Source organism: Aptenodytes patagonicus, chromosome 22 (genome assembly GCF_965638725.1).
Source record: "Aptenodytes patagonicus chromosome 22, bAptPat1.pri.cur, whole genome shotgun sequence".
Taxonomy (NCBI): domain Eukaryota; kingdom Metazoa; phylum Chordata; class Aves; order Sphenisciformes; family Spheniscidae; genus Aptenodytes; species Aptenodytes patagonicus.
In genome coordinates, this window is record NC_134970.1 from 537649 (window position 1) to 558278 (window position 20630).

Sequence of the window (20630 nt, forward strand, 5' to 3'; positions counted from 1 at the left end):
CTTCCCCCAGCTTTATATACTGAGCATGACGTCCCATGGTATGGAATGTCCCTTTGACCAGTTTGGCTGTGCCCCCTCCCAGCTTCTTGTGCACCTCCAGCCTCCTCAGTCAGTAGAGCATGGGAAGCTGAAAAGTCCTTGACTAGTGTAAGCACTGCTCAGCAACAACTAAAACATCGGTGTGTTATCAACATTGTGCTCACCCTAAATCCAAAACACAGCACTATACCAGCTACTAGGAAGGAAATTAACTCTATCCCTGCCAAAACCAGGACACTCTTTCAGAGTGATCAGCAGTCCTTTGCCTTTTAGCAGCTGGATACAGAAATCTTGTAGCTATTCTGTACCCAATCTGTGAGAAAACACGGAAGGGGAATACATTTAATGACTATAGTTACAATCGGAAAGAGAAACAGACTTGGTACAGCCAGACAGAAATCTTTGTGCAAAATGTAAGATATTGGAAAGATCAAGGTTGTGACTTCCATACCTTTTTTTAGTTTTTGGGGGGTTGTGTTTAGTTTAGGTTAGTTCAGTTTAGTTTAGTTTTCCCCACTTCTGCAAGTAGAGAAAACAGATGGCCTTTGAGAACGTTGCTCTCTGCATTTCCTTCCCATTTTAGGATTACCTCTACTTTGTCCTATGGGTTTTTTAGAGTACCTGTAAGTGTTACTGAGAGTGAGTGAGGTGAATTAGGCTGGCATAATTAACTGGATTTCTGTAGTCTACTGGAGTCAGATTTGACCCTGTCTTCTAGCCCGAGCTACCAGATGTGGGGAATTGTGGCTGGAAGAGTTGACCTGAAGCATGTCGATAGGTTTTCTCTGTTCAGAAGCAGTCGTGCAGTTCAGGGGAGTAACACGTGCAAGCCAGGTTCGGGTGCTCAGCATCTGCCTGAAGTATTCTTTCAAAATATTTTGCAGTTAATGTGGAAAACAGGCTAAGTTATAAGTGTGAAGGGGAGCTGTGGATTTTGCATGCTGTTTTAGGGACTCTTCTAGCTGCAGCATATTCCGAGTCTGAAGCCTTCCCCCGCAGCTGCCCGTGGGCACGTGTGCTCAGCTGCTGCCCCCCGTGCTCGCCCCTCTGGACTGTGGCCCGGGAGGGCCGAGCTGCTGGTGACGGCTGGACATGGTGCTTAAAGAAGTCAGACGTTGGGGTGCTTGGCTCTGGTCTCCAACGTCTGACCAGCTTCGTGGCACAGTGCACGGGGAACAGCTGGGCACGCTGGAGGCACGCTGTGGCCGAGGGACCCGGGGCAGTCTGCTCCTGCCGCGAGGCTCCTGCCCGGCTCAGTGCTGCCTAACCTTGCTGTGGGGCACACGCAAAGTGCGTGTGGTTTTAAAAGGAGGCGCTAGGGCCCCAGGTTGTGTGTTTTGTTTTATTTGACCACGATATCTGTTACGTACTAATTTCCTTTAAGACTTGTGATGAAGTCAGTAAACCACAGCCTGCCGCGAGTGCTCTCCGGGCTGGTGCTTTCCGCTGCGGCATGCACTTGACATGTCCGTTCCCAGGTTTGGTAGGCCAGTTGCGCTCGGTCTCCGGCAATATGGACCAAAGGGAGATTCTGCTGCAAAACCTGGAAAGGGCCCAAGGCAAGAAGCTCAACCGAGAAGAGTTTGTAGACGAGTTTTTGGTAAGTTCTCTTAAGGCACGGCTTTGTGTTTCAGTTGATTTAAAGAACAGCTCAGTCACTTCTCCTCAAACGGGGATGTGATTTACATGTGACAATAAGATTTTCTGTGAATATTACAGCAGGAAGAGACACAGGACTTAACTGGGGTAAAAGGAATGTAAAGACAGAAGAGTAATTTAATAGTTTGCATTCAAAGTAAAACTGTTTGCTTTTTAAATAATTACCCGAGTGCTTCCTGTTTTCTACTTTGTGAATGCACTTGTCAAGACGCAGTTTCACTTCACCTGGTAATACAACTGGGGGTATAGTGAGGAATATGGAGCCACTGTCCCTTCTCCCCATTGCAATCTGTTATATCTGTGATACACGTGTTCCTGTCAGGGATCTCCGGTTGCTACTTGATATAGCTTTTCCTTTTTTTCATTTCAATAGAAATCCCCCACCCTGCCCCCATACCACCTGCAGAGCAGGGGGCGGGTGTTCAGATAAATGCCCTGTGGACCCGAGACTGTTGTACCTCTCATCAACACCGGGCACCTTGGCCAAGGTGCGAGAAGACGGCGATCTGAGCAGCTGGACGGGCCATTTCTCCAGCCTCCAGCGCTGCGCTAGGTTACGTGGAAGGGCTCATGCATCCATTCGCAATGAGTGCATGTGTTTTATGTCCAGCAATGCTTCTGGCCCCTCCTGGAAATTAATTTCTTGTTCCCTAAAGGCAAAACTAGCAAAAAATGCTGATGGCTCTTGCCTTCCCCGGTGTTCTGCAGTGTCTAGCTGGTTGAGATCTGCACAGTGCCCTGATCTCTGACATCTTTTTATTTGTTTGGGTGGCACGGGTGAGTCTTAGATGGCAATCCACTGTCTCACAGTTAAAGCTGAGGGCTGGTGAGGGCTGCTGATCTATCAGCTAGAGGAAGGTTGTTCTGGCAGGCTGTCTGGGCTACTTTGAGAAGCAAAGGCATTGCCCGGCTTTAGCAGACATAGAGAAGGGTAAAACTGGTACATCTGTAAGATCTCAAATGTCTCAAACACCAGAATAACCACTGGCCCTGAGCTACCCCTCCGCATAGGGGTTGCATCAGGCAGTGGTCTCTGGGGAAGGTGCAGGGGTTACTTAGGAGTCCCCACGAGATCCAGCCCTGCTTTGTCATACCAGTGAAGACTGGCACTTCAAACACTTGGGAAAAGCTTAGTGTTTGGTTTCCAGGTGTCTGGGTTGGAGGGAAGTGATTAATCTGAGCCTGCAGTGACAGTCTGTTGTTCCATGGAACAAAGTGCTGTCACAGGCTGCTGAATTTCCTCCTCTCACTGCTGTGCTGGGGTTGTAGTGTGCCATGCGAGGCAGCAGGGCTGCGGAGCCTCAGTGCATGTACTAGTTCTAGCAGCCAAATGTACAGTTAATTTTCTGACCAAAATGGCAGGTAGAAGTGGTCAGGGCTGCATTTCCTGTTGTACTGGGACGAGATCTTCCCAGGACGGCCCGAGTAATTGGCCATCTGGCCATCTGGCCACTTCTGCAAGTGCAAAAGCCTTAACAGGCAATTGTGATGGCTTGCATTTCCAAACTTGGTAGAAACGTTTGATGCTATTTCTCCATCCTAATGTCTCTCTTTGTGTGAACAAGCATTCGTACATGCCAATTGTGGTGGTGTTACTGTAAATGACAGGGTTTTTTGTTCGAGTTCCCTTTTTCTGTTTGTGCAGTCTCACAGCAAGAGTTTGATCCTTCTTGCTCTCGCTTGCTTTCTCATATGTAGCCATTTCCCAAGCAGTTTTATGCCAGTTTATGCAGGGACAGAAAAGTAAGATGATTCAGAGGCTCAGCTATGAGAAGACTGGCTTCAGTACTACGAGATGCCCCTTCCATGAAAGCTTACCCTGGAAGTTGGGGTTGCATTGGAAGGAGGCAGGGGCATGATGCAACCAACACCAGAAGAGCTCGGGAGGTTACAGGGACATGTAGTCTACAAAAACCATCCTGCTCCCACAACTTCTATCACACTGTGCCTGCCCCCATGTTATTGATTAATAAAGACTGGACACGTGAACTGTGCTGAGCCTCCTGTACCCTCTTCCTGACTCATTCCATCCAGGTCAGTGAGACCTGCAACTCCTGTGGTATTGTGGCTGGAGAGCAGCAGAATTTAGGGTTTAAAAATTGCAGTTTAATGTTAAAAAACAGCAACTCTGACTTGGATCTGAATATCTGTGCACAGAATAATGTGGAGATGAGATACATGTTGCTGTGTATACCTTTTATCTGTGGTATTGCTAAGGGGCTGCTTGGCTTGGTCAAATATGTACAAGCTACAAAGCCCTCCAGCTCCTGATGTGGCCTTTTGGCAAATATCATCACTCTGAAGCTTAATGCATGCAGGCCCTGGAGGGTGTCGTGTCCTAGCGGGTGCTTGTCTAGAGCAGGCTGGAGTCAAGGGGAGTTTTGCAGCTCTCCTGCAGCTGCTTAGATGTTGGGTCTGCAGCAAGGAAGGACAGGGGCCAGGATTCTCAAAACGGGATGAGAGCTTTTGGGAGAGCTGAAACGCAGACACTTATGAGCTCCCGTGGGAAGGTCACTGGTGAGCTGACTCTCGAAGCGATTTATGGTGAGCAACCAAAAATCAGGGCCCCAAAACCATCAGGACTCCTGAGATTCTTGCTCATGTGCTGTCATGCCAGAGCTGCAGCCTCCAAGCCCTCGAGCACACCAGAGAGGGCTTTGACCACGGCGCTATTTTGGTTCAGCAACACCAAGACCGGTGGGCTGTTTTTCCCCATGCTGTGAGCGGCTGAGCCACCGTTCCCACTTCCTATTAGCAGCTCAGGTGGGTCACCGTGAGGTGTGCACGAGGCATGAGAAACCCTCTCACCTCAGGCGTGCCTGTGGTCCCTTTCCTTTGCTTTTCACCACTGCACACCTTTCTTTCATAAAGGCACATGATACTGAGAGTTCTTCAGTGTCAGCCCAATTCTCTGGACCCCAGCAGAGAAGGGCTGTGAAGGTATGGCTCCAGGGTGATAGGAAAGGGAGCCTTACCCTTCATAGTGACAAACCGTAGAGACACTGATTAGAGAAATGACCTTTTGTTTTAAATCAAAAGCATTCCTTGGTTTCAAGAAAAGTGGTTAGGTAGACAAAAAATTATGAAAGAAAAAATACAGCAAGAATGGTGCTTTTGAAGTTGATGGTAGTGAACAGTGTGTGTTATTTAGAAGCTGATGTCAGTGAAATAAAATTCTATGCTTTGGCAGGAAAAAGATGCTTGAACTCTCTAGGAGTGCTGCAGCTTTATCCTGGAAATGAAAGAGACGGGAGATTCATACCTCTAAGGGTCTATCCTAGGACTCCTTCTCCTTTCTCTTTCATCAGCGCATGTAGCTACTTTGCTCCGATTGCTTGTGCTCCTTTAGTGGCTTGAGCATTGCTGTTTGCAGCTATAGATGGGAGCATCTTTACCAAAGTGAGAAAAATCAATTGATTTATCTGGCTTTTCTGATATCATTTGTTAAACGTGGTTTAACATTGTTACTCCTCTTACCTGGGTGCCATTTATACTGAGAATGATTCCCCTGTGTCTCACTTATTTGTGAGGGCGATGCTTTATGTGCTGTATAAATGCATCACTTCACTTCAGAAGCCTACATGCCCGAGCCTCGTGTGGGCACTGCCTCAGCACACACTTTCCATTCTTCAGAAGCCTGTGCTGGGGCTCTCAGGTGGCTCCTGTCTCTATTCTTGCTCTGAGTACCTTGAGAAAAGCCACTCAGGAAAGAATTAATGGTGCAGACTTTGCTTTGTGGTAGTGAACCTGACCCCTAGAGACCTTCACACATACTCTCTAGTAGTGTGTTGTGCATAGCACATCTGCTGTAATTTGTTCCATTCTTTTATCACAGAAGTTGAAAAGGCAGTCAACAAAGTACAGATCGGATAAAATCTACCCTACAGCAGCATCTGAGCAACCAGAGAACATGAAGAAGAACAGATACAAGGACATCTTACCCTGTAGGTTGGAAATGGCAAATGTTCCTATTCAGCCTTTTCTTTTGCTAGCTCGAGTCTGTTCTCTTCCTCCAGTATCTGCCTGCACTGTTGCTTGCATATGAGCATATCACTGCCTGTCAGTTGGCCTTGAATTCTGCTGTTCAGATTAAAGGGTTTATCTTTGACTGTTGCAGTGCATGCTCTGGAAGACTTTGGCACGTATTTTCTACAGACAGAAGAACTTCTGTTCAGTAGGAAACACATCCTCTAATGACTGTCCTTGCAAGCTTTCTGGGCAGCATTGCAACCACTTGTTTTCCAAGGCCTTGTAGAGAACGGCTTTGGACAAAGATGTCTCCATGACATACAAAGCAGACTACAGTTAAAAACTGTTGTGGCTTGTCCTGGCTTGGTGCAAAAGTCTCCAAAGAAGAGTCTGTCGTAGGATCAGAGCAGACTGTCCCTTTCATCCATTCTAGCTTGAAAAAAACCCCTCTAAACCCACAGACCTCATTTGAGCCTGTAAGATGGAGCGCAGAGTGATTCTAGGCTTGGCTTGCTCCGTGGTCAAGAGGAGGAGATTGGCGTTGCACTTGGGGTAGTGGCAGCATCTGCAGCTCTTGCCTAAGACACCACCGCCACTCTGAAAGAGAGCTTGCCTGTCTGCTGCCTGTGTGTAGAATCATAGAATCATCATAGAATCATAGAATAGTTTGGGTTGGAAGGGACCTCTAAAGGTCATCTAGTCCAACCCCCCTGCCGTGGGCAGGGACATCTTCAACTAGATCAGGTTGCTCAGAGCCCCGTCCAACCTGACCTGGAATGTTTCCAGGGATGGGGCATCCACCACCTCTCTGGGCAACCTGTTCCAGTGCTTCACCACCCTCAGCGTAAAAAATGTCTTCCTTATATCTAGTCTAAATCTACCCCCCTTTAGTTTAAAGCCATTCCCCCTTGTCCTGTAGCAACAGGCCCTGCTAAAAAGTCTGCTGCCATCTTTTTTAAGTACTTAAGTACTGATAGGCTGCAATAAGGTCTCCCCAAAGCCTTCTCTTCTCTAGGCTGAACAACCCCAACTCTCCCAGCCTTTCTTCATAGGAGAGGTGTTCCATCCCCCTGATCATTTTCGTGGCCCTCTTCTGGACCCACTCCAGCAGGTCCCTGTCTTTCTTATGCTGAGGGCTCCAGAGCTGAAGGCAGGACTCCAGGTGGGGTCTCACCAGAGCAGAGTAGAGGGGCAGAATCCCCTCCCTCGACCTGCTGGCCACGCTGCTTTTGATGCAGCCCAGGATACGGTTGGCCTTCTGGGCTGCGAGCGCACATTGCTGGCTCATGTCCAGCTTTTCATCCACCAGTACCCCCCAGTCCTTCTTGGCAGGGCTGCTCTCAATCCCTTCGTCCCCCAGCCTGTGTTGATACCAGGGGTTGCCCCAACCCAGGTGCAGGACCCTGCACTTGGCCTTGTTAAACCTCACGAGGTCCACACAGGTCCAATTCTCAATGTGCAATGTGTAGGCAACGGCAATTCTGTGCAGGGCTATTGGTAGGTGCAGGAGGAAGCATTAGCTGCTTGCACAGCCATTCATCTGCTCTGGGGTGAGCTCTCTGATGTATGTGCTCCTCCAAAGCACCTTGTCTGAGGAGCTCAACCACCATGAAAGACAAACAGTAACTGCTGCTTCTTCTGCTTTTGTGCCTGCAGTTGACCACAGCAGAGTGGAGTTGTCCCTGATCACATCAGATGCAGACTCTCATTACATCAATGCCAACTTCATCAAGGTATTGTTTCTTTCATGGTGTTTTGCTGTGCAAAGGTGTTTGTAGCAGCTGTTAGTGCTGCCTGGTTGAGTTGTGCCAGGAGGAGCAGGTCCTGCAGCTGTGGTGAGTGAAAGGACTATGCAGTAGTTTCTGGGCTATGCTCAAGGATAATCGATGTAAAGAAGATGTGTACAATCAGTGAGCCCTTCAAAAACACCCCTTGCCGCACAGAGGCATGAGGCTACAGGGCAAGGCACATGTGCTCATGTTGGGGCGGGTGGTGGAACAGTTTGTGGCTCACAGCCCCAACTTCTTCGTCAGTGTTACTGCCTTTGGTGGGTGACAGTGGTGCAAAATTGCCTGTGGCCAGAATCGCCTTGCCTGACACCAATGCACAGGCAGGAAGCCTTGCACAGCAGCACAGCTCAGACCCACTGCAGCGGCGAGCAACAGGGCAGGTCAATGCGGGCTGGTTCACCCTCGGGAGCTCCATGTGTTTTGGGACTCTCCTGCGCTCATGACCCTTCTTTGATAGATGGTAGATGGAAGGTTTCCTTCATTCTCCACAGTGACCGAGGGCTCTGTGCAACCCATCTGCAGAAGAACAGACCTTCACAAGGGGTTTGTTCTTTGGCCAGCTGCCACAGATGTGCCAAGCTGCACACTGGAGAGCTGGATCAGCTGTTGCGACATCACCCCCAAGCTCCCAGATGCACTGCAAGAACTGGTGGTCTCTGGGAGCAGATCTCAACTCAAGCCCAGCTCCATGGCTTGGGTCTTCCTTTGGGAGGTTTGCACACCATTGGTTTCAGGTTGCTTAATTTAATTTAGGTGCCTAAATTTCAACTATATAAAAGCCCTTCTAAGTCCTTAATGGGCTCATTGGATAGAAGTAAGATTCAGAAAGAGGGATGACTTTATTTCTGCTAGTGAACTATGAAATATGTCTCCATGTCTGATCTGAATGCTGTTTTAGGGTGTCTATGGGCCAAGAGCATACATTGCAACACAGGGTCCTCTCCCCACTACTGTCATTGACTTTTGGAGGATGATTTGGGAGTATGAAGTCCTGGTAAGGTGCAGATTTATATGCCTTTTTTTTTTTTTTTTAAATAGAAAAGTTGTCTGTACAGCCAGCCAGAAGTCCCTTTTGACTAAGCAGACAGTGGGAGTGTCAGGGTTTCACTCCAGATGTTGTGTGTGCCCCGCATCCTTCCCGTGAGCCTCCTCCACACTCTGCTGAGACAGGAGTCTGCTTGTGGCTGTCTCTGCATTCGGGCTCTGAGTGGGAAAGGTCCTCGCACCCGGGCTGTGGATGATGTCCTGAGTTTGATTTGCCCAGCAGTCTGGGACTCTGGGGAAGGCAGCCCACAGAACTTGCTCATTGCTGATAAGTGCCCGCAAGTGATGAGTTTGATTTTGCTGCCTGGATAAGAAACTGGTGTTCAGACTTTTCTAATGAACCTTCTTTCTGCAGGTTGTGGTCATGGCTTGTATGGAGTTTGAAATGGGAAAGGTGAGTAACGTGTCAGAGATGGCTCCTGCCGTGACAGTGCCAGGGCGGGGTGGCGAGACGCAGATTTTTATTAAATCTTATTAGTGACAGTGAGTTTCTGTTTGATACAAGCTGTTTCCTGAGTCTCCAGCTGCAGATTCTTAAACCATTTCCAGTAGTGTAGCTAGCCTCTTTGGAAGGGAAAAACCAGCAATGGTGGCTCCAGGGAAGGGGAGACTGGAGCTGGCCAGCAGCAAGAGCCGGGCCTCCCCCCAGCATGAGTTTTGTCCGGCAGAGTGAGACAAGAGGCAGTGCGGGTGGGCCGGTGGTGAATAACCAAACTGTCCTGCTTCTCGCAACAGAAGAAATGTGAGCAGTACTGGGCAGAGGTGGGCGGCTCTCCCCTGCAGTGTGGTCCTTTCTCCGTCGCCTGTGTGAGTACAGCTGCCGCGAGCACCATGTCACATCACGTGCACTGGAAACTCATGTCATCTGCAGAAAATATGACTCTCAACTTCTTGTTCTGCAGGAAGCTGAAGAGAAGAAAAATGAGTATGTGATTAGGACTTTAAAGGTGACCCTGAATGGGGTAAGTAGGAAAGGTCAAGGCAGGAAATGCATCTTGGCTAGCTTTATTATATAAATATTAAAATATGGCACACTTTGTGCAGAAAATTTTACGCTGCTCAGCCTGCTATTTGATATTTGACAGTATGAAGAAAGTAAACAATTAATTAACTCAAACCTCAATTTCTGAAGCTGTTTGTCAGTTGTGGCAAATCAGACCCTGGGTAAGTGAGGCCAACAGGTAACCTGAAGAATGTCATGAAATGGCAATGCTTCTTTTGTAGCAAGAACAGCTGCAGTCTGCACCTCTAACCTTTGCCTACCGATGCAGAAGGGAACTGGAGATGTCTGCAGCATGCCAGCTTCCCCCTACCATGCCGACATCCCAGTCTGCCTGCAGGAGCCGCGGCAGCATCCCCTCAGTGGGGCAGGCCAGCCCTGGACCCTGCCAGTGCTCTTCTCCTCTTGCAGGAAATCCGCACCGTCCACCAGTTCCACTATAAAAACTGGCCGGACCACGACGTCCCCTCGTCCATTGACCCCATCCTGGAGCTCATCAGCGAGATTCGCTGCTACCAGCCGGATGACAGCATCCCCATCTGCATCCACTGCAGGTGGGTGAGCTGGTCACCAGTGGGGAAGGGCTGCCGGCCCCCTGGCCCCCCGTGCTCTCGCTTCCCAAGTGGCCACAGGCAGGGTGGCAGCTGGCGCAAGCCAGCAGCCAAGCTCCTCTCGTAGGAAGTCCTAAGGCAAATGTGTCCTCTGAGGACAGCTAGCACGGCCAGGTGGCAGGAAAGGAGACAGCAGCAGGCCAGCGACAGCACGTGTAGTTAAGAGACCACCAACACTGGACATGTCCACGTGTGGGCTGGTTGCCACAGGAGGACTGAGATCTGTTTGCAGGAGCACGAGATGTGCCTTCCAGCCTGCAGCAGAGCTGTGGGCAGGTGCTGCCTTACATGGGGTGGGTGAAGCTGCAGCAGGAGCAGCAGGGCCGTCGTGTGGGTCTGCACCCTCCGCGATGTGGGATGGGAGGGTCACAGAAGGCTGTGGATCTTTTTCAAATATCCTTGTCAGAAAATACAGCGTGCCCATCCTTTGACCTCTGCTAGCAACCCTGCTGTGACTGTCATTGCAGTGCTGGCTGCGGGAGAACAGGAGTCATCTGTGCAATCGACTTCACCCAGAAGCTGCTGAAGGATGGAGTGAGTGCCAGCCCGGTCTGCGTTTTCGAACAGCGCCTGCATGCAGCACCGCTGCATGTCTCTGTCTCTCCCTCCCCTTCTCTCTCCCTTTACTCTCCCTTTCACCCCCCTCTGACTGCATGCAGATGTATTTCAGATGACAGCCATGAATGGGAACTCCCCGCAGCCTGACTGGAGAACGGCAGTGGCCAAACCGCTGATACCCCATTCCCCATTTGTGCTGCTTCTCTCTCTTTAGGCTCTGCATCATCCATGCACTGTCCGTTGCCGTTGCTCCCCTCCCCATCCCAATGCAAATAGCCCCCGATGCTTGTACTGATGGGGCAGAATCCTCCCTCCTGTTGCTCCCTCTGGCAGGACCTTCGGATCAGGGAGCTCGGCTCTGCGCTGGCCTTCAGTCTTCAATACAAGTTTACTGTCTATCTGTCTCTCCGCACTTAAGCATCAGAAATCCAGGGTTTCCAAACTAACACCTTGCTTTACTCTGACTCTTCAATAAAAACATATGTTTTAACAGTGAAGTAATCCCTGGCCTTGCAGCAGGTTGCTGGGACTCTGAGGAGTGGCTGTTTTCTGTGCCGCAATAACCCTGGATGCATTGATCTGGGAAATCGGTGTCTTGCCCTTCGTGCTATTCAGAGCTGTTACCAATGCTGTTATAAAAAGGGTATTTTCTGTGGAGTGCAAGACAGGAGGGAGGAGGCAAGCTGGTTCATAATCAAAAATGGCACTCTAAGCAGGTCCTTTGTTAAAAATTCTTGCAATAGTAGGCCTCAATTTTGGACACTGCTCTAAACTGCATCACGATTGGAAGCTGCTTGGAATTAGACCTGTCTGTAATTTTTCACCTTTTCTCTTTCTTGCAAGATTGTTCCAGTGAACTTCAGTATTTTTAGTCTGATCCAGGAAATGCGCACGCAAAGGCCTTCCATAGTGCAGACCAAGGTATGTTCAGGACATTTTGCCAACTAGTATACTCCCCATACTGGGACCTCAGCTTTTCCCCAGGAGGGTTTGCAGTAGGGAAACACAGAGCGGTTGTGCTGCTGGGAACTGGGGCCTGTAGATGTTCTGTAAGGTCCCTTTTCTGAACAGAAGAATAATTTTGCAGAAATTAATTTGGTAGCTGACCATTTCCTTGTAGACAGCTGGAATAGCTTAGTGTTTGCAGTCTGATTTGTTGAACGCTTACGCTGTGAAACAAGGGACTGTCCAGGAAATAAAGTGGGAACTCTTCTCAGCTGAGATAGACTGAGGAGGAAGCTCAGTGAAGAATAGCGTTGTTTGTGCACCCGAAAAAACCCCAAATGCTTCAGTCTGAACCCTCTGAAAGTTGTGGCTTCTACCTCTTCTGAGAATTTACCCTGCCAATGGACTGGAAAGTGGCAGCTTCTCTCGGGGGCTGATGCTTGATTTGGGTAACAGGTGGCCATTTACAAGTACTGCAGGTGCTGGCTCTCATGTCTGTTTTATTTGTCTGGAACGCAGGAGCAGTATGAGCTGGTTTATGATGCGGTGATTGAGCTCTTCAAAAGGCAGATTAAAGCACTCAATGCCCAGGAAGATTCTGCTGCTTCACAGGTAAAAGTCCCCAGGGCATGCCAGCTCTAACCTAGATTCCTACTGCAGAGGTCTCCTCTGCAGACCTGGAATGAATCGCCATGTTTTCTGCTATCCTTTATGCCCAAACTGAGCCTCTTTTCAAGTTAACCCATGAGAATCCAGCTGTTTCCCTGAATGTGCAATGCTTATCACAGGATTTGGCCCCAAGCGAGAGCTAAGTTGTCTTTGGTCTCAAAACCATTTTCTATATACTTTTATAATTGTTTAATGTAATAAGTGAATAGAAAAGCACCAACTTCCTACAGTAGCGGCTGATTTCCATGTGGATGTGCCAGTGAAACTTGTCTTCATGGAGTGCTTGCAAGCAACAGAGTGACTTTCAATCCAGGTTGGGAAGCTTGGGTGCACAAGGTGGTATGGCTAAAAGTGTTAGTCTGCAACATGGTGGTATTCTAGTGAGGTAATTAGCATTACAGCCTGCCTGTGGGAGATAGTAGGCTAAAATATCTCATAGTCTTTCAAATCTGATAAACCTCTGAGGAAAAACAATGTGGTCTTGGTAGAAAGTTGCATATAAACAGGAACATCCAAAGCATCCATGGTTAAGCTTTTCTTTGTTCTTGCTGTTCTTCTGTGACTGCTGGCATGAACCTTACCTTGCCTGTGCAGCTGTTTGCAATCTGGCTGAAGTAAATGCATTGCCATTCTTAGGCAAAGGCTGAAAGGTTATAGTTAGCTTATTTTGTCAGAAGCTTTTGTCTAAAGAATTGGGAATGGTACCCTGCCATGGGACTCGTGCCGCAGTTTTTCCATAGGATTTGCAGGCTGTTCCAAGCCAGAGCTGAGTGAGAAAAGAGCTGAAAAGAGCCTCTTTCTATGTCTTGTGGACAGTCTGTAAGCAAAGGAGATGCAAGACGAGGTTGACACAAAATGCAGAAAAAGGTTCAAGTCCGGATGTGGTTTTGTAGCTCCTGGCCAAGCCTCTCGCCCGCCTAAACCTCACTGCCCTCTGAAAGCACTTTGCAGAGCATGGGGGCTGGTCATGTGCTGAGGTGTCACAAATGAAACCAGGCTGAATGGCTGCATGGGGTCCTGAAGGCAGAGTTGTCTGCGTAGGCTGTTTTGCAGGTGTTTGAAACAGCTGCATGGTTGTACGGCGCTGTACTCTCATTTCAAAAAGGTGCTGACAGGAATTGCTGTTCAGAAGGATCTGTCCTCAGTTTTCAGCTCCAACTTGGTGTTTTCAAGTTGGTGTTTGTCACTTCCAAACTGCATTAATAATTAAAAGTAGCTGGCACAAACTCCAACTCCTGAAATAGCATGCTTGTGTTCTTTGCATTCTTCCTCCTCATTCTCTTGTTTTCGAATCTTTTCTTTTGCTAGGTACAAACAAGGCATCCTGTAGCCAAGCCACTTCTGACTCCAGTGGAAGATATTTATTCTCTGAGATTACTAACCTGGTAAGACCACAGCACAAATATCCCCTGGGTTAGTATTTTCAGTCACGCATACGATTTCAGGAAGATGCATTTTTTTATGTGTGCTTTGTGACAGAGTTCTGTTTGAATGTTGCATTTCAGTTGTCAGCAGGACCTGCAGCCTCCCTTGAGTCCTAACATAACATAACTCCTGCTCTTCTCACTGATGTGTCTCTGAGACTAAGTCTCAGCCTCTTCCCTGCATGCCATTATCTGTCCCCCTCTTCTGCCCTTGGGTCTGTTTCATGTTGTGCTTACACGGTGTTTCACATACGAACTGGAAACACATCACAGAGCAGTATAAAAAAGGCTCATGCACGTGGAGACACCCCAATGCTGGTTCATCTCAGCCCTCTGCCTGGAGCTGTGTATCCTGCAGGATGCCCCCCTCCTGGTCCCATCTTTCATCTGCATGTGCCACTCCAGTGCCTCTTGCTGTAGGAACAGCAAGCCTGAGGAGTCTAGCCTCCTGTCACGGGCAGCTTCAGAGGGTGGCGGGATCTTTCTGTGGGCATGTTTGTTTGCAGTGTCTGCTTTCTGTAAATAATTTTGCTTTTTGGTATAGTCTGCATTGAGGTGGTAGTTTACCTGTGTAAAGGAGCCTCCTCTGTTCACCTTTAATGGTGTTAAAATGGGGCACCAGGGTGCACAGTCCTTCCCTGTCCTCCTTGCTTGAGGCTGAACCAGGCTCTACGTTCCTGGAGGACGGATCTGCTCTTAGGAGCAATGTTGTGGGGCCTTGTTAGTAGGCTAACAGAGATTTCTGAGTACTAGATGGCTTTGACTTCACATCATGGTGCTTTATTCCAGCTCAGAGCGAGAGGAACAGAATGTGCATCAACGCCTTCCTCCGGTGGTACAAACCAAAGCATCCCTGACATCGTTGTCTGCCATGGGAGTACACGACAGCTCTGGACGTGGGGTCCCTCCCATCAGACAGGCCATCTCCTTTGGCACTTTGAACTTCATCAACCGCAGGAAGGCAGCTGCCGCTGAGAAATGGGGCGCTGGGAATGCTCACCAGAAACACCGCAGTTTGGAGTTCAACAGCATCTCTCCTGAGCAGCTGCTTCTGAACCTGGAACCAAAGGGAGCAGGCAGGAGATGGCCTCGTGGCAGAGCACCTCTGACACGGACTGCATCGACCCCTTTTGTGCTGGCGCAGCAGGGAGAAGGCTGGGAATGGGATGGAGGGGGTGCAAAGCCTGTTTTGAGTTCACGGTTGCCAAATGCCTGTTACTCAAGCTTTCAGGGGAAGAAGCAGGACGGATTTTCCCCTGTTGAGCTGAACCACTCGAGCCGAGATGCAGACAGCCCCCCAAGCTGCAGGAACCATGGGCAAAGTCCTTACCCTTTCTTCTGCTCTGCAGAAGACCCCTACTTCTCTTCACTCTCTCCAGAGGACCCCATGTCCCCGGTGCTTACTGAGTGCTTTGCGGAGGGGCAGGATGCATTTCTCCCTTCTTGCTCTGTGAGTGCCCCACTGCAGCCTGCCACGGCCAGCTCCCCACCACCCAGGCCTGTGTCCCACCACACTCCCCTGCTGAACGGCGAGAGGATATCCTCCCCGAGTAAGTGGTGCAACACTGCAGCAAGCTGAGCTTGGTCACTCTGGATTTCGGTGTGCTGGAGGGAGTGGCGGGTGTTGTCTTTTGGCGTACGGGCAGGGCTGTAGCTGCTCCTCGGGACTGTGTTCCCGCAAAAGCTGAAGGAGCAACTGGTTTCATCCTCACACTCATTTCATCCTGCCTTAAATTTTTCCCATAAAAATAAACAATGTTTTTAGAACAGCATGATCTTGGGTTTCGCGTTACACAGCTGCTCTGGACTACTGTGTCACCTTGCTATGGCTCTCACAGGAAGGCAGGGATTGGTGCTGACCAATTCTTAAAACAGGGTGCTCCAAGAAGCATTCAGGAAACTCCCAGAAATGGTTTTCTTTGAGGATCTCGTTTCCAGGTCAAAAAACACTCCTTTCCACAGAGTGTTGTGCAGGGGGACGCTGACATCCCACTGAGACTGAGAGAACCAGGACTTCAACATTAGTGTTTTGCCCAGATCTGTAGCCTTAAAACCATCACCCACCATATGAAGGGGGTAGAATTATTCCTTGGTCTGGTCAGTCCTGGCCCAGTCAGGCATTTCCCGCTGTCTGCAGCTTTGGCATTTTCTCAGCTTTGTCCTGCTCAGGCCCTTCAGGATTCAGTGTCACAGAAGTGTGCTCGTTATCTAGATGCTAGAGACTCTCGGAAAGCTATGGGAGCTGCAGCACAAGCCAAGCAGCAATGGTACCACCAGCTGTGAGCTTGTCTGTGTGCTGGGGGTACGCTCATCGTTTTCCCCTGTGCAATGGGAATTCTGCTGCCGACACTGCTGGAAGTGTGTCCTTGGGGCCACATAGCTAGCAGCAGGTGAATTGGTGCTGAGGACTATTTGGATTTTTAACTACATTTTAGAGGTGTTTAACCATCATCTCCGGTGCATGGCTGGGCAAGAGCAGTCAGCTCTCAGAGCCTCTGCAGAGGTCTGTAGTTCTCCTGCTGTGTCGTGCCATGTAGGTAATCTGTCCATGTCTCCCCAATCAGCCACCCTGCCACAGCCAGATGATGATGATGATCCTCCACCCCTGCCCGAGCGAACCCCCGAGTCCTTTATTGTGGCCAGTGAATCTGGTAAGTGCATTTAACAAAGGGGCTGAGAAGTACTCTGAGGGCTCCTCCCATGTTTGTGTGGTATCGTAGCATCCAGCAGTGCCTTTGCTCTGACTGTCTGGGATGAGAAATGACCTCTCTTGTGTTCAATTGTTTCTAGGACAACTTCCTCTGGCCACTTCTGATTTTCAGCTTGCAGCCAGAAATACAAATATCGGAACCTCTTTGGAGTGGAGTGGCGAGTCTCATTCAGAGGTGTTTAACGACTCAGTGAGACTGAGACCATGTAAGGTAAGTAAGCGGCTTTTTGTCTCTTCTCCAGCACTATCACTATGCCAATTTCCTTATCGTGTTTCCTTCTGTGAGAAAGACCCTAGTTTTGGCACTGTGTACTTTCCATAAATTATTTCAGGGTTCAGGACTGGGAGGAAGATGTGGTATCAGTCAGGCTCTTCCATATCAATATCTACTTTACTCCAAACATTATTTTTTGGGGTCCTAAATCCCATACAAGGTAGTAAAAATATTGTTCCTATTTTAGAGAAGGATAATGAAAACAGGGAGTTAGTGGTCCCCTGAGGTTCACACCGCCCTGTGGAACAGGCAGGAGCTGAACAAAGTTTAGGCATCTGTTGATCATCCCATAGTTGAAGTATAGCTTTGCAAAGTGAAACTATAATGCGTAAGTCTATCTTCCATTACATGCTCAGCATGGAGGTGTGTGGGTGTTTGCACGTAACATAATTTCTTTGTCTTCTCTGGCTTGCTTGTGTGCAAGAGAACAACATTTGGTTGTGGGACTTTCAAATACCTTCCTTGTTTTTTGTTTCCAGAGTGTGAAGCTTCGGAGCCCACAAACAGGTATGTTTAATGCTGGGATAAGCTATCTTTGGAAATAAGGTCTGCTTTTTACTGAAGCTGCTTTACCATATTTAGTAAATGTCTTTAGGATCTGTGCTCAGTCCAACGGAAATTTTGTGTTGCTAAATAGTTCTGCAACTAAATAGTTCTAAACAGAACTAGACAGTTCTGCAACCAAATGAACTGGTAGTTTTGTATTTCCTAATCAGCTCCTGCCTCACCCTGTACATGACGATGTCCCTCGCAGCCTCCTCAGGCTGAGGGTTGTCACATCTTTTGCTGCATGTTGTGTGTTTCCTTTGAGATGATTGAGATATGCCGATTAGAGTGCTGTGGAGCTCTCAGGGAACTGAGATAGATATATATATATATAAAAAAATATATATATATATTCAAAACTAGGTAACCAACCCTTTTATCTTTGCTTTCTTAGAGACAACCTGGGATCGTTCTAACTCTCCTCCCCCGCTTCCTGAAAGAACCCCGGAGTCATTTGTTCTTGCTGATGCAGCGAGTAAGTGAGGAGTTCTTTTCTCGGCATGTAACTGAGATTTTATACTTACACTTAAACCTGTAGATAGCTGAGGAGATCGTGGCCTGCTTGTTCAAAGCATTGCCAACGGTAGTGCTTCAGGACTTAACTGCAGGAGAGTTCAGCAGGTATAAAGAAACTAAACCCAAGTAGGGGACCTGCTGGAAATTTCTAGAACTGCTGCATTAGAGGAAATGAAAAGCAACAACAAAGCACTTAGAAAAAAGCAGGATTTATGAATGACCGCTGAAAATGTTCTGATGTGTGTTCCCAGGTCTGCAGCCTGCTGGAAGAAATTCTATGACGAGTCCTCCGGGCTTGGAGAACAATGCTTCCAAAACATCATCAAAAGAGCCTGTGAAATGCTTCAGGAGAAGCAAGGTAAAAGAAACAAGACAAAACAAAAGCTATTGAAAATGGAGGGGGTGACAAGAAGAGATCGTTCTAGCTACAGATACTGCTACTTTCTCACTGCTAACCTTGTGAAAACTGCCTGCTTTGAGACCACTCATGTTTAGGGGAAGGAAACAAGACTAATAAAAACATTCTGTTGTAGAACTGCAAACAAAACCACTGTCTGCACTAGGAACCGAGTAACACAGCCATACCCATGTGAATGGTTATGCCTTGGCACTCCACCTGAAGTGCCAGGTCCTCTTGGAAAAAGTTGCTCGAGTGGAGTCTGAATTCCCGTGGACAGACTCTGCTCATCACCAGTCTCCTCTTGTTGTGGCCCTAATTATCCTCATGAGCCAATTGTCCTTCGGGATGTTAGGGTTGAGCAGAAAAGCATTTGAGGAAAACAGCAAGAATAATACAAACTGGAGGCATTTGGGCTGGCTAGAAAAAAGCCAGAGACCAAGTGAATGGCAGAAGTCTGCATTTCAGTCTCAGATGCTAGGCACGATACTTTTTATGAGATGTGATACATGTATATTTATCAGTGAATTCCCTTTATCATAGAAGCTGATCTACTGCTTGCTACATTTTTTTCCAACAAGCCTTCTTCTTTTTTCTCCTACAGAGCTTGAAAATATTGAAAAATGTGAGAAAAAGTAAGTCTTTCAGGCTAATGTGCATCTTGCTGATGGCTTTAAGCAAGTATATAAAGAAATATGTGGGACTGAATTTTCAAGAACCTTAAACTTGTCAAATGTGAAACGCCCTGCACATCTGGCTACTTTGGAGTAGGACATAGAGAGTTGCGCTGGCTGAGTACCATCTCATCTGGATAGCAATAGTTGTTTTAGTTGTAAGGATACTGTGGTGCCCTTGCAATGCCCTTTGGGTACCATGGGGACAGCTCTGGTGTACCCAAATCACCAAATTCTTCAGGTCATTCAAACCAGTGTTGTGGGACAAATACTTTAAAAATGGGGGATAGGGGTGCTGTGGGGAATGTGAGCCCCATCCTGGATTCTGCCCAGTCTATTTGGAGCACAAATAAGGAGTTTGTCATTAAGTTCCCTTTGATCTAAAATTAAAATGCTTATCTTGAAAACAGGACTGCTAAAACCTGTTTAAAGCCCTTCTGAGCAAACATTTTCTGAGTGGATTGTGCTGCAATAGTACACTCGCTCCCTGCTATGAGCAAATGATGTCGTTAAAACTGTGTGGCATTCAAGCTCTGCTAGTGTGCAAAGTACTTAACTTTGTCTTGTGCTGAAATAGCATTCGTGCCTAGAGTTATCGCACATGTGGCAGTACGTGTTTTCCCATAGGTGTGTCCGAGTCCAGCTCTTGAGGGAATTACCATAGTGACTAACTACTTCAGTCTCATTTTTTATTTCTAGGCATCTGTAGTCCATCTTCACTGACAAAACCATCAGAATCTGCCCCGTCAAACCATTCGAGGTCTTTCCTTAACTTTGGTATGTTTTTCTCTTTGTGTTTTGGTGTAGGAAGCACCTGTTTTTTGAAAGTCTAAATGCGGGTACCAGGCTGAATGCTAACAAATTACAAACATTATAAATAATGCTTATTATTTTTTACACATTTACAACTTTATCCACGAACTGTTTAAAGAACAGGTAAGGATGGAAAACACAAACCCTAAAACCTACTCTGACAAATGTTTCTCGGTGTGTGAAGAGTCTGAAGCGTGTATTTGGCTTTCCTGTATCTGAAAGCCTTTATGTGGCAACAGAGACAGCGGAAGACAAAGACAAAGCTGTAGCATTGCCACTAGGCTGCTGCCTTATGTTGTGTAATATGGCAGAGGAGAAATACCATGTTTTCCATTTGAAATTCTTCTACTAGAGAGTAGTTGTTTATTACATTAGGCATAAAATCCAGTTATCTTGATATTCATGCTATAATGACAGTATTTGTCAGATAGACACACTGATAGACTGCTTTTGCACCAGCTGACTTACAACTACAGGATGTTCTACCATATCATAAAGTTCGGGAAAGAACTGAAATTACAAGTATTTTCAAATACTGTATTATCTTAAGGAATTACATCATCAACATCTATAACATACAGACTTTGTTGCATTAAAAAAATTAATCTTTTCCTAGGCTTTGCAAATCGATTTTCAAAACCTAAAGGACCAAGAAATCCACCACCAGCATGGAATATTTAGGTATGTTTTATAGATTTGGCATTACAGATTTCTGAAGTCCTTCTGATATGCCTTGAGTGCTCATCCCAGTAAGGTTTCCATCAAAATAAACGCATCAAAAGCTGTTGCATGATATTTGCAGCTCAGGCACTACTTGCACATTCTTCATCAACTAGTTTTAAAGTAAAGAATAATATAGAAGTACCAGCAGCTAAGCACTTTTAGTTGATTTACAGCAGGATGGAAACTAAAAACAGGAATAGGTATTTTATTCTAAGGAGGGACACATTTTTGTGTTCACTTCCAAAGGATGGATTTGAGCTTTCTGAAAC

At 47.5% G+C, this 20630-nt stretch overlaps 1 protein-coding gene across 1 annotated transcript; it reads left to right on the forward strand.

Moving 5' to 3' along the window:
• The first annotated feature begins 1543 nt into the window (after window positions 1-1543).
• On the forward strand, window positions 1544-20425 carry PTPN22 (protein tyrosine phosphatase non-receptor type 22). Its single transcript, XM_076357929.1, has 21 exons — window positions 1544-1639; window positions 5534-5642; window positions 7324-7400; window positions 8356-8451; window positions 8857-8895; window positions 9237-9308; window positions 9404-9463; window positions 9913-10055; window positions 10580-10646; window positions 11514-11591; window positions 12135-12227; window positions 13593-13669; window positions 14498-15258; window positions 16273-16359; window positions 16499-16629; window positions 17172-17199; window positions 17633-17713; window positions 18006-18112; window positions 18756-18786; window positions 19525-19602; window positions 20255-20425. Exons 1-21 carry the CDS (start codon window positions 1553-1555, stop codon window positions 20317-20319), a joined length of 2367 nt encoding a protein of 788 aa, XP_076214044.1. The 5' UTR covers window positions 1544-1552; the 3' UTR covers window positions 20320-20425.
• Window positions 20426-20630: the final 205 nt, after the last annotated feature.

Coding starts and splice junctions, on each gene's coding strand:
- PTPN22 (XM_076357929.1), top strand. CDS start 1,553: ATGGACCAAAGGGAGATTCTGCTGCAAAACCTGGAAAGGGCCCAAGGC. Junction 18,113..18,755: donor AATGCTTCAGGAGAAGCAAG/GTAAAAGAAACA, acceptor TTTCTCCTACAG/AGCTTGAAAATATTGAAAAA. Junction 19,603..20,254: donor GAGGTCTTTCCTTAACTTTG/GTATGTTTTTCT, acceptor ATCTTTTCCTAG/GCTTTGCAAATCGATTTTCA.